Here is a 15942-nt window from a genome sequence, read left to right as displayed (position 1 = left end):
AAGGACAAGGGGAGGGGCTCAGTGAAGGCACACCCAGGTGTGGAAGGGTGGAGGGGACTCTGGGGCTGGGGAGAGGGAACCACAGCCCAGTCTGGGAGACCCTCACCCCAGACGTTCAGGTTGTAGTGCTTCTCCGAGCGGCCTGCCTGGTTCAGTGCCTCACAGGTGTAGCGGCCTGCATCCCACACTTCTGCTTGGTCCACCTGGCCAACAAGAATAAAAGAGAGGGCAACCCTTGGACAGACTGTGTGACCTGGGACATGCCACTGTACCTCACTGGAACATGGGTAATGATTGCACAAGGGAGACTCCAGAAGGCAATGGTTGGGGTGGGCCTAACATGGGCTGGACACACAGAATGCGATCCGTGAATGGCAGCCCTGAGGCCCCGCCCCACTGGACAACCACATCACCGACCACCTGATCCAGGTGGCCCAGCCCTGGTTCTGATCACAGTCTCTTTGGGAAGTTGAGGAGCACAGACCAGCAGAGAAGGGTGGAAGTGGGAGGACCCTGACTTCAGGGGTCAGATCTTGGCATATGGTGAAGAGGGCTCAGCTGTGACTTTGAAGAATGAAGGGAAAGGAGAAAGCAGGCACTCCAACAGAGGAAAACCAAGGAGCAGGGCTCAAAGTTGGGAATGACCATTTCACCAGGTATAGAGGGGCATGGGGAGGAGGAATATGGAAGATGCTCCCCACCAGCTGGGAAGATAACACCTCCCTCCTCCCCACCAAGCCAACATGGACAAGCTGTTCTCTGGAGCATGTTGGGACCTCACAGGTATTTTCTCTACACATTCTCCTAGCCACCTCTGGTAAAAGGTGCCAATGTGTTTACAGTGCAAGACCTGAGGCCCTTGAGACCAGATGGCACAGCCAGAAGGATGCAGAGCTAAAATTCAACTCCCAGCTGACTCTGGAGCCCTGTCCCCAGCCAACCCCTGCCCTGCTGGACCCGATACCAGAGAAAGGTGCTGAAGTGCCTGACTGAGGGGTTCGGACTTGGCTCAAGGAGAGTAGGAACCTCCAGGGGCTTTTGAATAAGACATGAGCGACTCTGTGGAAGGTGGGGTCAGAGGTACTCAGCGCACTGGGGACCTTAAGGAAGGAACAAGGCTCACTCCAGTCTTAAGCTTCACTCATTCTCAGCTCTCACTCAGCTCTGATATTAGGACTGGAGGGGCTTCCAGGTTTTGTTGGGTTGACATGAAGTTTCTGGGGACTTGGTGGAGCCGAGGCTGAGGTCCCCAGCATCAGTGGTGGGGCCATGCTGACCTCACCCCCGTGGCGGGAGATGGGAGAGCCTGACTCCAGAGGGTTCACACACCTCCAGCAGGGCCTTGTCTGTGGAGAGGTGCACTCCAGGCCGCAGCTGGAGGGGGTGTCCATCTTTCCACCAGCTCAGCACAGGAGGGGGCATGGCATGGCTCCGGCACTCCAGGGTCACTGACGCATTGGCCACGACTGACACATTCAGCTCTTCTCCCAGGATGCTAGGGGGCACTGTATGGGTGGGGATAAGGGGCAGGAGATGAGCTAATTCAGGAAGGGGGGCCAGGCAGGCCAAGGACTGTGGCCTGGATCAGACCTGGCCCTCTTTAAGGCTGCTGAGAGTCAGGGGCAAACACGGGGGGCGGGAGTCACCTTCAGGACTGGGGTCTGCCCCCTGAGCTGCTACCTTCTGGCCCGCCTAATCTCCATCTCTAGCTCTCAACTCCCTTCAAAAGGAGGTCCCCAAATCTGAATAAAATGTGTGGATTGCAATAATGCCAATATCCTAAGCATGAAATTGTACTACAGAATTCTGCAAGATGTTACCATTGGAGGAACTGGGTAAAAGGTACCCAGGATTTCTTTATTTCCTTGTAATATTTCTCAAAATTGCATATGAACCTATAATCATCTCAAAATACAATTTAATAATATATCTACATTTTATATATATACATACATATCTATGGTAGTGGTGGTGTACCGTGGAGTCGGTTCCAACTCGTCGTGACCCTGTACAGGGCTTCTGAGGCTGTAAATCTTTACGGGAGCAGAAAGCCTCATCTTTCTCCTGTGGAACAGCTAGTAGTTTCGAACTGCTGACGTTGAGGTTAGCAACCCAACTCGTAACCCCTACATGACCAGAGCTTCATATATATCATATAGTGGTTACTACTTGGGTTGCTAACCTGAAGGTCAGCAGTTCAAAATTACCAGTCGTTCCTCAGGAGAAAGATGAGGCTTTCTGTTTCTGTAAAGATTTACAGCCTTGGAAACTCTATACAGGGTCGCTACGAGTTGGAACCGACTCGATGGCACATAACCACCACATATGTATGTATGACCCCTGCAGCCTAACAGTTAAAGACACAAGTTGTACCCCTGCCTGCTGCTCACTCTCTGGGTGAGGCCCTGGAGATGTTTCCTCAGTTTCTCTGAGCCCTGTTTTCCTCATCTGTAAACTGAGGAGAAGCCGCTGTAAGGGTTAAAAGAGAAGATACCGTACACTTTGTGTGCACAGGATCAGTCACTATTGTTATCACTTCAATCTGGACTTCTCACCCCCCACCCCCCACCAAGGCTCTGCATTTCCCAGAATCCCTTCATGGACCTCAACAGATCGCCACCAAAGTGCAAGTAGGGGGTTAGGGCAATGGCAATCTCAACTGTGTGCCCAATGGGTTTAATGCATCCTCATGACAACCTGTGAGATGGAAGCTCTTCTTTACCCCATGTTATAGTTGAAAAATAAAGGCCCAGAGAAGCAAAGTGGCTAGCCCAAGGTCATGGAGCTAGTAAGTGAAGAAGGCAGGGTTGGAGTCACACTTAGGGCCCACCACACTCAGAGTCTGTTTCTAGCTGCCCTTTCCAGAATGAACTTTCATCATTGGACCCACAAAAGTAGGGATGCTGGGTCTCCTGGTTCTTGGCCTGGTGATACTCCTGCTGCCCAAACTCGGTGCTCCTAGCCATGTAGGCTGCTGCCCACCACCCACCTGCTTATCATGGGGGCAGGGGAGAGTCACATGCAAGGAGAAGCAGGAACCCCACACAGGTTTCTGCCACAGGAAGGCAATCAGTCTCTGGCCCTTAGACTGTAGCCGGGGACACCCCCAGCCCCACCTTCCTGGAGCTGGCCTGGAGCACACAGGCCTCCTGGCCTCAGACTCACTATGGACTTGCAGAACGACGTCTCGGCGGTCCTCGCCCACTGCGCTCACAGCCACGCAGGAGTAACTGCCAGAGTCAGAGGCCCGGGCGCTGGCCAAGGTGAGGACCCGGCCACCAGGGAAGACCTGTGCCCCCAGAAGAAAGACCACCTCGGGTTGAACGTTCATTATCTTACATGTCAAGCTGGCCCTACCGATGAACACACCTGGGCAGCCTGCTCAAGATCCCCCGAGACCCCCAGAATGCAGGGGAAAGGTGAGTTTATACCCAGTCCTCAGGTATAATCTCTGTCAGCTGCCAGGCCACTTCTACAGGCCTTCAAGAGTCCTCTAGAGCTATGCAGCCCACTATGGCAGCACCTGCACCACACGTGACCAGTGAGCCCTCCAGATGTGGCTAGTTTGAATTTGAGATGAGCCCCATGTGCAAAATATACAACCAGTTTCACAGTATGAAAAGAAGAATGTGAAATGTTTCACGTAACCTTTTTCATATTGACCACATGATGAAGCGATCGTATTTTGGATAAATTGGATTAAAAATGTATTATTAAAATTGGTTGTACTTGTGTCTCTTCACTTACTGTTGACAGGTTTGATTCTGACTTATAGTGACCCCAGGTGACAGTAGAAGAGCCCCATAGGATTTTCTTGGGCGTAATCTTTACAGAAGTGCAGAGCCAATCTTCTGTTTAGCAGCCAACCACTTAGCTGTTGCTCCCACCATGGCTCCTTAATACGGCTACAGTTGTTATTGTTGGGTCTGTTGATTCTGACTCATGGTGACCCCATGTGATGGAAAAGAACTATCCCAGTGACTGTAATTTTTAAGGTAGCAAGATGCCAGGTCATTTTCCCAAGGCTATTTGTTGTTGTTAAGTGGCATCAAGTCAGTTCCGACTCACGGAGACCCTGTATAGGGTTTCCAAGGAGTGTATGGTGAGCTTGAACCATCAACCTTGTGGTTCAGATCAACCTTACAGTCCAGTGTATTAACTAACCCACAGCACCACACCAGGATTCCTACTAGAAGATTCTAGATTATACATGTGAGCAGCACTTGTGTCAAGCAATGTATCTTTGAACAGTACAACTCGGGACATCTCTGTGACTCACCTCCCTCCAGGCAACAACTGGGCTGCCACTGCCTGTCCCTCCCTCTAAGCTTCTGTGGCCTGACATTGCATCCAGCATCTACAGAGGCACCAGGGGGGTGAGCCAGGACCTCCAGCCTTACTGACCTGGAGGCCAGCTGTTCCTGAAGTAGACACGGGGTTTCCATCTTTCAGCCATATCAGTGTGGGGCTGGGGACTCCAGTGGCGTTACAGGTCAGCCGAACAGGAGTGCTGAGAAGCACGGGGCCTGGCAATCTGGGCGGCAGCGTGATATGTGGAGGCACTGCAGAGTGGAGACCACACAGAGCCGCCCACTGAGCTGGGTGACGCAGCAGACCCTGAGTGGGTTCCCTTTGAAGAGACAGCCTACCCCTGTCCAAACACCTCCACAGAAGGAGTTGTTGTTGTTATTATGTGCAATAGAGTCAGTTCCAACTCATAGTGACCCTGTATAGGGTTTCCAAGGAGCAGTTGGTAAGCTTGAACCTTGAAGTCCAGTGCATTAGCCCACAATGCCACACCAGGACTCCACAGGAGGGGTGGCACAAATAAAAGCACAGAGACAGCTGCTTGGGACATAGGCCTGTTTCAACACTACTGTAAGCCTTCTACAAATGGTAAACTGAGGCTCCAGCTAGGCTGTAGCAGAGCCAGCATTTGAACTGGGACCTTGTGATCAGCATGAGGTCATTTATTACTAGAGTGGGATGAGATAGCAAGGGGATGAGGCTCCCTGGATGGGTTCTGTTTCCCATCCCAACAATATCAGCCCCTCTTTAACATCAGCTATCAGAAGAAGTAATTATATCTGGGAGGCATGAACCATGATGTCCAGCATCCCAGCCTCCAGCCTAGTCACCCACTGCTTTTAGGATTAAGACCCAAACTCTGCCTGTGACCCTTAAGTTCCAGTGTTTATCTGATCAGCACTGCCCTGGCCCTTCCTCTCCTTGTTTTTAAGCTCCAAGCTCCCTCAGCCCTCTTTTTGCTCCTCAATGTCCCCAGGTTTCTTTAGCTTTAGTCACAAGTTAAGCATCTTGGTCTCCCAGATGCCTCCCAGACTCACCAGCCACTCTGCCCTGGCTACAGGCACTCAAAGCAACCTGCACCTCACCTTTCCATCTTTCACCACAGCTGTCATGAAACAATTATTTGGATAATTATCTAATTACTGTATCCACCACTAGGCTGAAAGCTCCTGGGTCTGTCTCATTTGGGGCTCCAGTCTATCCCTTGGATCTGCCCCAGGGCATAAACTCAATAAATGTGGATGGATGGATAGATTGATGGTTGAATGGATAGAAGGATGGGTGAGTGGACAGATGGAAGTTAGATGGGTGGTTGGAGGGTTGGATGGATGAATAGTCAGATCAATGGACAGATTATTGGATTTCTATATGCATGGATGGATGGATGGAGAGTTGGATTAATGGATGAATTATTGGACGTCTGCATAGATGGATGGATGGACTGATGTTCAAACAAATGGATAGACAATTTTTAAAATAAGGATCTCTTCTACCCAGAGAAGCAATGATGCCTGAGATAGAGGCAGAGATGATGATGTGGAAAGATGGAGCAGCTGGGGACTCTAGACACAGAGAGGAAGAGGGGCTGTGCGCTGACGACCAGGGGGCAGGCTTGTAGTATATACCCTTTGGTTGGTTAATGATGCATGGAGGGGATTGTAACCATGGCAATGAAAAAATATACAATAGGATGAATGTAAAACTAGTGTTCTCCCATGTAAACTATCACATAATTCACAATAAAACATTTAAATAAAATAAGGATCTCTTCAATCCCAAGGCAGCTCACCATTGACCCGCAAGCCATACTGCAGCTCTGTGCTGCCTGCAACATTGGATGCCACACAGCGATAGCTCCCAGCATCAGAAAGCTGGGCTCGTTCAATGCGAAGAACTCTCCCATCAGTTGATACCATCGCTCCTGCCCGAGCAAAGACAGGCTGGTGACCCTTGAACCAAAAGACATCTGGGGAAGAAAAGACAGAAAAATGCCAGGGGTCATGTCAGCCTTTCAAACTCTGCCAGTGCTACAGGCTTCCAGGGTGGACACGTGGTATACCTTATTCCAGACGCTTAAGGAAGCCAGAGTTTTCCAGGAAGTGGGTAGGGTGTGGAATGGCACAGTGCTGCCTGAGACGGGGCCAAGGCAGAAAGGAAGCCCCTACTGGATGGAGGATGGGGCAGCTAGAAGCAGGAAGAGTCAAACCCAGCCTGGTCCCCCTTATCCTCTCCCTCTGCCAGGAGATCATCTCACCATGGTCCACTCCAAAACAGCCGCCACACAAGTCAGAATGGTATTGTTGTTATGTGCCATTGAGTCAGTTCTGACTCATAGCGACCCTGTATAGGGTTTCCAAGGAGCGGCTGGTAGATTTGAACCTTGTGGTTAGTAGTCCAGTGCTTATCCTACAGCATCACACTAGGACTCCCTACCAGAACGCCAACACAGGTCCAAAAAGACCCCTTGAATCTTCAGCTTACTTACCTTCTGCCCAGGATCCATCCCAGAACCTAATAGGGCTCCCACAAGGGAGCAGCAAAGACTCCCTTATCCCAGGCAAAACTGGGTGGGCCAAGTTCAGATGGAGGACAGCAAATAAGTTCTCTTCCTAACCATATGTGGTGCACAAAACACCTAGGCCAGCCCCATGCTCCCAGCCACTCCCTCAACCGCTGTTCTAGAGAAGATGGTAGCTTAGAAGCCATGGTCCTCTGCCCACATCTCTGCAGCAGCCATTTGAAGTTGCAAACTCTGAAAAGCTCCACAGGTTTGCTTCACACACCAGTGAAAAGGCTCTGGGCCCCGGCAGTGACCTGTATATATTGGGCATTGAATACACAGCTGTTGAGAAGGAAGAAGAGAAATAAGAGAACTAGGAGGAAGAGCCTGCTGATCTCTCCTGGTTATATCCACAGTCAGTGTGACGCCTGAGGAACTTGCTGGTCTCATTAGATGGGGAACTGGGGCCAGCTGGAGGGGCTTTCAGCCAAGAGAAAGGGACTTACCAGGAGAGGGTACGCCTGAAGCCAGACACTCCAGGGTCACCGAGGCATTCTCCAGCACTGCCTTGTTCAGTGGACCTGGCTCGATGTTAGGGGGCACTAGGAAGAGATAAGAAGAGACTCTGAGGGAAGCTCAGTCATTCCCAATGCCCTTCCCCATCTTCCAAAGAGTCCTGGGAAACCAGGGTTCTAAACTGGCTCCAGTCTGCTGACTGAGGCAGCACAATCTCCACCACAGTCATAGAAGAAAAACCCCAGTGCCCAGCTCCCTAGGAACACAATGTGCACAATGGGGAGTAGGAATTCTACTCAACCTTGAAAAGTGAATTCAGAAGCAAAATGAACCAAATTTCATTAAAAGAACCAAGGGACCATAAATCTTATCTCTGAGAAAACAACTGGAAGGGGCTGCAGAGCAATGTTCTCCCTTTAATTTTATGACCTTCTACTTCTTGTAAAAGGAGCTCTGGTAGCGTAGTGGTTACGAATCGGGCTACTAATCTCAAGGTCAGCAGTTCAAAACTACCAGCTGTTTCACAGAAGAAAGATGAGGCCTTCCGCTCCCATAAAGATTTACAGCCTGGGAAACTAAGCAGGGTCACTATGAGTCGGAACCGACTCCATGGCACTTAACAGCATCTTCTAAAGTTGTTGTTGTGAAGTGCTGTCAAGTCGGTTCTGACCCATAGCGACCCTGTATAGGGTTTCCAAGGAGAGCTGGTAAGCTTGAACCGCCGACCCTGCAGTTCAAACAGCTTTACAGTCTGGCGCTTAACCCATAGTGCCACACCAGGACTCCTCTTGTAAAATTAAGCGCATGCTAATACTTTAACCCTCCCAGAGTCCTGAGGGCTCTCTGGGGATTGTCCATTCCCCAGTGCCCTGGGTCCTCACCCAAGACCTTTAATGCCAAGTTCCTCGTGCTCTCCCCAGCCAGATTAGTGGCGACACAAGTGTAGACTCCTTCATCCCTCAGATCCACTTTCTCAATCTGGGGGGAAGAAGAGGGAAAGCGTGTGGGCCTTGAGGAGGCGAACCACATGGTACATGGCAAGTGGGCAGACTGCTGCTTGACCCAGGGGTTAAGTTTAGTTCTAGGGGTAGAGTACGAGCCTAGCTTTTAGGGTTCCAGAGGATTCGGCTGTACTCCTGCCCCATCTTCTCCCTGCTGTAGCTGCAGCTCTTGGGACCTGGAGTAGATCCAGGGCCTCTTCCTCTTCAGGTCCAACATCCCCAGGGTCTACTAACCTCCTAGTAGGTAAGGACTAGGCCCATCCTACCCCCTGGACTCCCCTCAAGGTCTCCAGGGTCCCTAAGATGTGGCTTCTCCACCTGTGCCCAGTTGCCCCTGTACATACCTTCAGGTTGCCCCCTGAGGCTGCCAAGGCTAATCCATCCTTCCACCAGCGGAGGCTTGGGGCAGGCACTCCAGACCCTACGCACTGGAGGGTCACAGGGTGCAGGAAAGGAGCTGTGATATTCTCACCCCCGATAATGTCAACCGATGGAAGCTCTGGCCAGGGGAAAGGCAGGGAGGTCCCAGGTCAGGGTTAGGAGGGCTCAGTGGGTACCCAGGGGACTGAGGGGATGGCACATCAGGGTTGGTCAAGGGCTGGCCTCCCCTCCATTCTGCTCCTCAAATACCTGCTTTAGGGGACAGCTCCAGACTGGAAGCCAACCCTTTAGACAGCCTCTCAACCAACCATTTACCCATTTATTTATATGTGCAGACAGCGTCTTGGGGCCCATGTCTGCACAGCAGAGAATGGTGGCTACTGGGCTGCTTTCTCAGAGCTCACAGAGCTGGGCAGCTGAAATGGACAGCTAAACAACAATCCCACTACGATGGGTGGTGGAATGTGGCCACGAGAGACTGGCCAGTGCAGAGTCAACATGGCAAAATTGATGAAGGCACTGCCACGAAAGATAGGAGGGATTAGGCAGACAGAGGAGACAACATGCATAAGACTCGGATGGGAGAAAGAAAATTGATGTGTTGAAGGAAGTGAAAAAAGATCGGTGTGGTAGGCACAAAGAGAGCAAGTGGGGAGAAGGAGGCTGAATGGGGGAGAAAGGGCCTATGGGCTGGACAAGACTGGGGATAAGTGTCAGAAGTGAGGCCCGTCATCCACACTCTACCACTCTTTGGAGAACTGGAAAATCTAGCCCAGCAACACTGTTCAGAGAAGACATCCCCTCTGGATCTGCCCACCCCTTGGCCAGTTCATGGCACCAGAGCCCCAGATGCCTGCTCACCGTGCACAGACACCTCTACCTCTGCCCCAGCAGTGCCCGCTTCATTAGTGGCCTGGCAGGCGAAAAGGCCCGAGTGGGCCAGCTCCACATAGTCGATGTGCAGCGTGTCGCCCTGCGAGGACACCTGCACACCAGCCAGCTCCTCAGTGGGGCGGCCATTCTGCAACCACCTGCAGAATGGTGTGGGGAGGGGGTCAGTCTGTGTTAGGGAGGGCAGGGCCAGGTCAGCCAGCCTTAGCAGCATCCCCCAGGGTACCTCCTCTTTCCTGCCTGTGAGAGGGAAACTTCTCCCTCTCCCACTCACCCGTAAAGCACACTCTCTCTGCCACCCACTTCTAGCCCTGGCCCCCCACCCTTACGCACCGGATAGTAGGCACTGGGGAGCCTGAGGCCCGGCAGGGAAGGTCCAGGGACTGTCCCACGATGGTGGTCACCTGACCCAAGCCTTCAGCTACCAGGAGCTGTGGAGGCACTGTGAGCAGAACCCACAAATGGGTGTTTAGAGCTGAGCTAACACTGCCCTCAACTCAGCCTTCAAGTTTTCCCATAAATGCTCCTCTTCCAGGACCACCCTCAAGGTCAGATGAGAACCCCCTCTGACTCCTCCCCTGCTGACTTGGGCCTGTTCATTTAATACCCATTTCCCCACCAGACTGAGGGCTCTCCAAGAGCAGGAGTCCCATCTGCCTTGTTCCCATTTCTCTCCAACCACACCAGGCAACTTACAGCAAAGACTTGATAAATGCCTGTTAGGGGCAGCAAAGGGCAGGCAAAGGCCCTGCCCACCCCTTGGGACTTCAGTAGGTTCTCAGTGAATGGGTATTCCACACAGGCACCTCCTGGAAGGCAGAAACTGTGCCCTCCGGCCAGCCTGGTGGACCAGCACAGAGTTCTAGACAGGAGCAAGGGTCCTTGATCTGGGACTCTATTCCCAACCCATCCCCCTCCCAGCCCTGTGGAACCCCAAGTGCAGGACTCAGTGACCCCATCTGTTGCACACAATGGGGGGACACTGTCTCTTCTCGTCCACCCTCCATCCCTCTATGAGCCTGTAAGGGACTAGCACACAATTGTTGTTGTTGTTGTTAAGTGCCATTGAAACAAATCTGATTCATAATGACCCTGTATAGGGTTTCCTATGCTGTAAATTTTGGGGTGGGGGGTGGGGACAGCCATCCAATAAATGCTGGAGAAGACCCCAGGTTTCTGTGGATGGGCTCACCCTGCACCTCCACCAAATACTGCAGCACAGCCTCTCCGGCAGGGCTGCTGGCCACACAGCTGTATAGGCCTCCGGACGCCTCTCCCAGGCTCTCCAGCTGCAGAGCACCGCTCGCCTCCAGCCAGGTCAAATTGCTCTCTGCCACAGGTAGCCCCTCATAGTGCCAGGAGAGTGTGGGGTGTGGGCGACCATTAGCCACACACTCCAGTGCCAAAGGTCTCCCAGCCACGGCTTTCACCACATGCGGTCCTTCATCAGCGCCTTCAATGGTGGGCGGGACTAGGGGAGAGGCATAGGGACCGCTCAGGGACGAGAGCCCGATACCAGCCTGCTCTCGGCCCTGGAGCCGATACCCACCCAACCTAATAGGCCTGGGTAAGCCCCTCACCAGCCCCACCCATATGATACGCTTCTGTCCCTCACCTCACTGCCTGAACCCCTCCTCTAGGAAGCCTTCCCCACTCTATGGGATTGGATGCTGCCTCTCCCTTCTCTGCCCCCTGGTGGCTGGCACTCATGGAGCATTGCTTGCTCTCTGTCTGCATCCTTCCCTCCATTCCCCACTGCTGATCCTGCCTGCTCATCATGAGTAGAAAGATGTTTTGTCTATCTGTGTGTTTGCGATGCCTGCATGCAGTAGGTCTCTGTAACTGCTGAACTTGGTGTGATGGGCTTTCCCCGTTCAGGGCCAGAGTCCCTCTCTGGTCTGAGGAAGTGGACGTCTGGTACAGGCCCAAGCCCAGGTGGTTCCTAATGCAGCCAGTAATGGCTCAGGGAGCCAACTGTGCTTGAAATCTACCACAGCCAAGCTGGAGGGGGAATGTCTACGTTCCCCTGGGGAGGGCCCTGTTGCTGAGCTGATGGAGCCATTACTAGAGCATATGGAACAATGATGACAGACTCACCTGCACTTCTAACAGTTTGGACCCCACGGCCCAGCTTCCCTTCAGGTTCTCTGGGATTCCAGAGATGACTCTTCACTTGACTGGGGTCCCTGCTTGAACACTGTCTGTCCATGCCCTACCCCCCTACCCCCATGTTCTTCTCCTTTGTATGTCCTGTGAAGAGGAGCAGTGTGTATGATGGGTGAGTGGGTGGGTGGGAGAAGTATGGGCTGAGTGCATTTCTGTAACTCCAAGTGTGCAACTTGGAGACAGATCCAGGCAGGTACGAGCCCAGTTCCAACACTTCTTGGCAGTGTGACCTGGAAGAGCCACTTCCCCGCTCTGGGCCCACTATGTTCATTGGTAATTGGGGGTACAAACCCATGTCCCTGTATCACATTAAATGAACAATCAAATCAGCCTCTGAGTTGATTCCAAATCATGGCAAGCCCATCTGTGTCAGAGCAGAACTGTGTTCCATAGGGTTTTCAGTGGCTAATTCAGAGGCTAGATCACCAGGTCTTTTCTCTGAGGCACCTCAAGGTGGACTAAAACTGACAACCTTTCCGTTGTTGTTGTTGTTAAGTGCCATTGAGTCGATTCTGACTCATAGCCACCCTGTACAGGGTTTCGGAGGAGCAGCTGTTGAGTTTGAATTGTAGACCTTGTGGTTTGCAGTCCAGTGCTTATCCTACAGCACAGCCATCAAATTAATTATTCACACCACCCTGAGACCTTTACTGTATTAAACCAAAAGACCAAAGCCATTGCTATTGGGTTAATTATGGCTCACAGCAACCCTATATAAATTGGAAGTTCAAATCCACCAGCTGCTCCTCAGAAACCCTATACAGAGTTGACATGAGTCGGAACCAACTCGATTGCACTTAACAACAAATTATTAGTGGTAGTCATGTAGGTTTGTATATGGCTTTGTGAAAAGTCCCAAACCATGCATAAAGGACACTGGATTCTAGACTCTTCTGTGGATTCCTAGACCTGGCCTCAGTTGCCTTGCCTGTATGAGGGGAATTAGATGAGTTGAGGTGATCGTTCTCCCTGGACAACCCAATAGTCCCATTTCCTATTTGCCTCTGGCCACCTCTCACTGACCTGTGGAGGTGGCTGCAGACCACCCTCTGACCATCAACCCTGCCCACGTACCATACACCTGCAGCTTGGTAGCCTTCTCTGCTGTCCCCGCAGCATTGCTGGCCTTGCAGGTGTACATGCCAGCATCTGTGCCCTGGGCCTTCGTCAGCTGCAGCTGCCGGCCACCCCTGCTGTAGACTGCCTTGGCACTGATGGGGAGCGGGACCCCATCCTTAAACCAGGCGATGTCAGGAGTGGGGACTCCCCGGGCTTCACACAGGAACCGTACTGGGTGGTCCTCCATGACAGCCACCTCACTGGTCTCATTGGAGCCCCAGATGGTGGGGAGTGCTGAGAAGGACAATGGGGGGTTGGTCACAAGGAGCCTCAAAGGTAGCTGGCGTCCTCCCCTAGAGTGGCATGCACATGCTAGTGGTCCAAAAGCACCATCCCCCCTTCCCAAAGCATTGACCATGAGGGTGGGTAAGGGATGGGAGGTAGGTACATTGTGTCCTGGGGAGAGAATGGGGGTCATCTCAAGAACATGCTGATATGGGCAGCATAGCTGGTCATCACAAGGCATGCGGAAGGAGATGGGAGGGGCATAGGTGCAGGCTCTGGACCCCACTCTGCCTCTAACTCACTGTATAACCCAAGGTAGGCCACTTCCCCTCTCTGGGCCTCAGTTTCCCCATCTGCAAAGTGAGGGGCTGGGCTAGATCAGGACTTCCCACAGGGCAGACCACACACCACTGGTGGCACTCAAGATGACTTTAGGTGGTACAAGGGCATGGCATGAAATAACACTGAGACTTAAAAGGGTCTACAGTACCCTTTCCAAATCTCGTTCCATTCTGATAGACAAAGGGGGCTCCACTGGGGGCTACGTCCTTAATCTTTCTGGCACTTTCTACTCTCCCCTCTGTAGATCAGAACATGGACAAGGACTTATTATCATCTTTAGGTATTTGCTTTTAGTTTCCTTCCATTAATGCCAAGAGCCCTGACTTTCCACTTATGGTTGAAATATGAAATAGCCTTTGAAATAAATGTGTTCTCATGTAAAGAAAGTGGTTTGCTGTAAAGAAAAAGTTTTAAAAATAATCATAGAGTAAATAGTAAAACGTGTGCAGTGAGGATGGGAACAGGGATTGATTGGCATTCCCTCTAGTCCCAGCACCCTGGCTTTCTTGGACTGGGGGACTCCCATGAGGACCCCCATTTTTACTGTTATTCTTTTTTAAAGCAGCGGCAGCCAGGCTGGAAGCTTTGGGAGCCGCCATGGCGGGATTGGGGGATGGGACAGGGCTCACAATGTACTCTAAGCTGGAAGTCCTTGGCTTGCTGGCCCGCGGGGCTGAAGGCCACGCACTGGTAGCGCCCCTCGTCCCCCAGGTGGCTGCTGGTGATCCTGAGGACCTGGCCATCCTCCCGGAGCTGGACATGAGGGTCTTCCAGAAGGATGGGTCTAGGAAGATGGCCAAAAAAAAACTCTCAGCGAGGTCAGGACCTGACAGGGACAGTGCCTCAGCAGAGCCTTAGCCCACCTGAGCAGGGACCAGAAACTCTGCTGTCTTCCCTGGCCAGGGAGGGAGCGTGGGGCAACAGGAAGTGAGGACCAGCCCCTAGGAAGCCAGCAGTGCCTGCTGCCAGCGAGCCTCAGCAACCCATGTGTGTCAGAGTAGAAATGTGCCCCATCGGGTTTTCAATGGCTGATTTTTCCATGGCAGCTGACTGCACTGATCATTTGCACCACCCAAGGACTCCTGGTCCATTATACAGATGAGAAAACTGAATCACAGAGAGGTTAAGACCCTGCCTCTGTATGACTGGGCTCATATGTGTTCATTCTCTCCTCCCAGTTCTGACCTGTGGGTTTACACTGCTCCACCTTTGACCATGCTGTCCTCCCACCTACAGTGCCCTCTCTTACCTTTATCCTCTCCAAGTCCTACCTGGGTCGTAAGGTCTACTTCATCCTAGTGACTCTCAGCTTGTTAAGGGGAGGAAAGCATGGACTATGGAGCCAGACAGACAGGCTCCAATCCTACCTCTACTGCTGGCCCTGAGTGACCACAGGCAGCGTACCTAACCTTCCCATGCCTGAGTTTCTGCCTTAATATAATGGAGAGGGGAGGAATATCCCATTGCTAGTCCTACCCCAGGAACCCGGGTGGCACAAAAGTTAAGTTCTCAGCCAAGAAAACCCTACGGGGTAGTTTTACCCTGTCACTTGGGGTTACTAGGGTTCAAAATTAACTCAATGGCACTAACAGCAACAGTCCTACCCCAATCCCTGTCATTGTTGTTGTTGATGAGTGCCATCAAGTCAGTTCCGACTCATAGTAACCCTGTATAGTGTTTCCAAGGAGCGGCTGGTGAGTTTGAACCACCAAGTTTGAGGTTCAAACCAACCTTACAGTCTAGTGCATTAGCCCGCAGTGCCACACCAGGATTCCAGTCCCTGTCATAGGACATAGATAGACACACTGAATATGCTTCCTTGAATCTGTCTCTCCCAGGGTCCCAGAGTGTGCAAAGGAGGAACAGAGACAGTTCTGCTCACACTCCTCCCCTTGGCACCCAGTTCTGAGCCTGGCACACAGGAAGGGTTCTCTCAGCATCAAGTCAGCCTGCACTTTCATGTTATGGCATTCTATTCAAATAATAACAAAAATGCTTGTTAAAAGGAAGGCTACATGATTCACAACAGCCAAAAGGTAGAAAACACCCAAATATCCTTCAATGGAGGAATGGGTAAGCAAAATGTGGTAATAACTGCACAGTGGAATATTGTGCAGTCATTAAAAAGGAATGAAGCACAGATACTTGCTCTGTGTGATGCTCAGAGAAATAACTCAGACATAAAGGGCCCCATCCTGTAGGGCTGTGTCTCTCTATGAAATGTCCAGACTAGGTAAACCAGAGACACAGAAAGAGGATTCGTGGTTGCCAGTGACTGAAGCTGGGGTATGGAGTTCCCTTTGGGAGTGATGAAAGAGTTTCAGAACTAGACAGAAGTGATAGATGCACAACATTGTGGATGTCCTAAATGCCACAGCATTGTACACTTTAAAATGGTTAGTTTCATGTTGTGTGAACTGTACCTCAGTAAAAAAGAGGAGAGATTGGAATACCTAAAAAGGGGTTCTACAACTTGCCCAGTGAAATAGGCCT

At 51.7% G+C, this 15942-nt stretch overlaps 1 protein-coding gene across 1 annotated transcript in view; it reads right to left on the bottom strand.

The window, feature by feature from the left end:
* HMCN2 (hemicentin 2) overlaps nucleotides 1-15942 on the bottom strand; it is a 190529-nt gene that overhangs the window by 67148 nt on the left and 107439 nt on the right. Inside the window, 13 exon segments of the mRNA XM_006834988.1 lie at nucleotides 107-203; nucleotides 1330-1505; nucleotides 3166-3289; nucleotides 4405-4562; nucleotides 6098-6274; nucleotides 7315-7410; nucleotides 8206-8302; nucleotides 8644-8824; nucleotides 9543-9737; nucleotides 9931-10039; nucleotides 10790-11068; nucleotides 12838-13116; nucleotides 14079-14233. Coding sequence (XP_006835051.1) covers nucleotides 107-203; nucleotides 1330-1505; nucleotides 3166-3289; nucleotides 4405-4562; nucleotides 6098-6274; nucleotides 7315-7410; nucleotides 8206-8302; nucleotides 8644-8824; nucleotides 9543-9737; nucleotides 9931-10039; nucleotides 10790-11068; nucleotides 12838-13116; nucleotides 14079-14233 — 2123 coding nt within the window.

This window comes from Chrysochloris asiatica, unplaced genomic scaffold (assembly GCF_000296735.1).
Source record: "Chrysochloris asiatica unplaced genomic scaffold, ChrAsi1.0 scaffold00014, whole genome shotgun sequence".
Taxonomy (NCBI): Eukaryota; Metazoa; Chordata; class Mammalia; order Afrosoricida; family Chrysochloridae; genus Chrysochloris; species Chrysochloris asiatica.
Note: the sequence above shows the minus strand (reverse complement) of the source record. Positions and strands in the feature narration are given on the sequence as shown.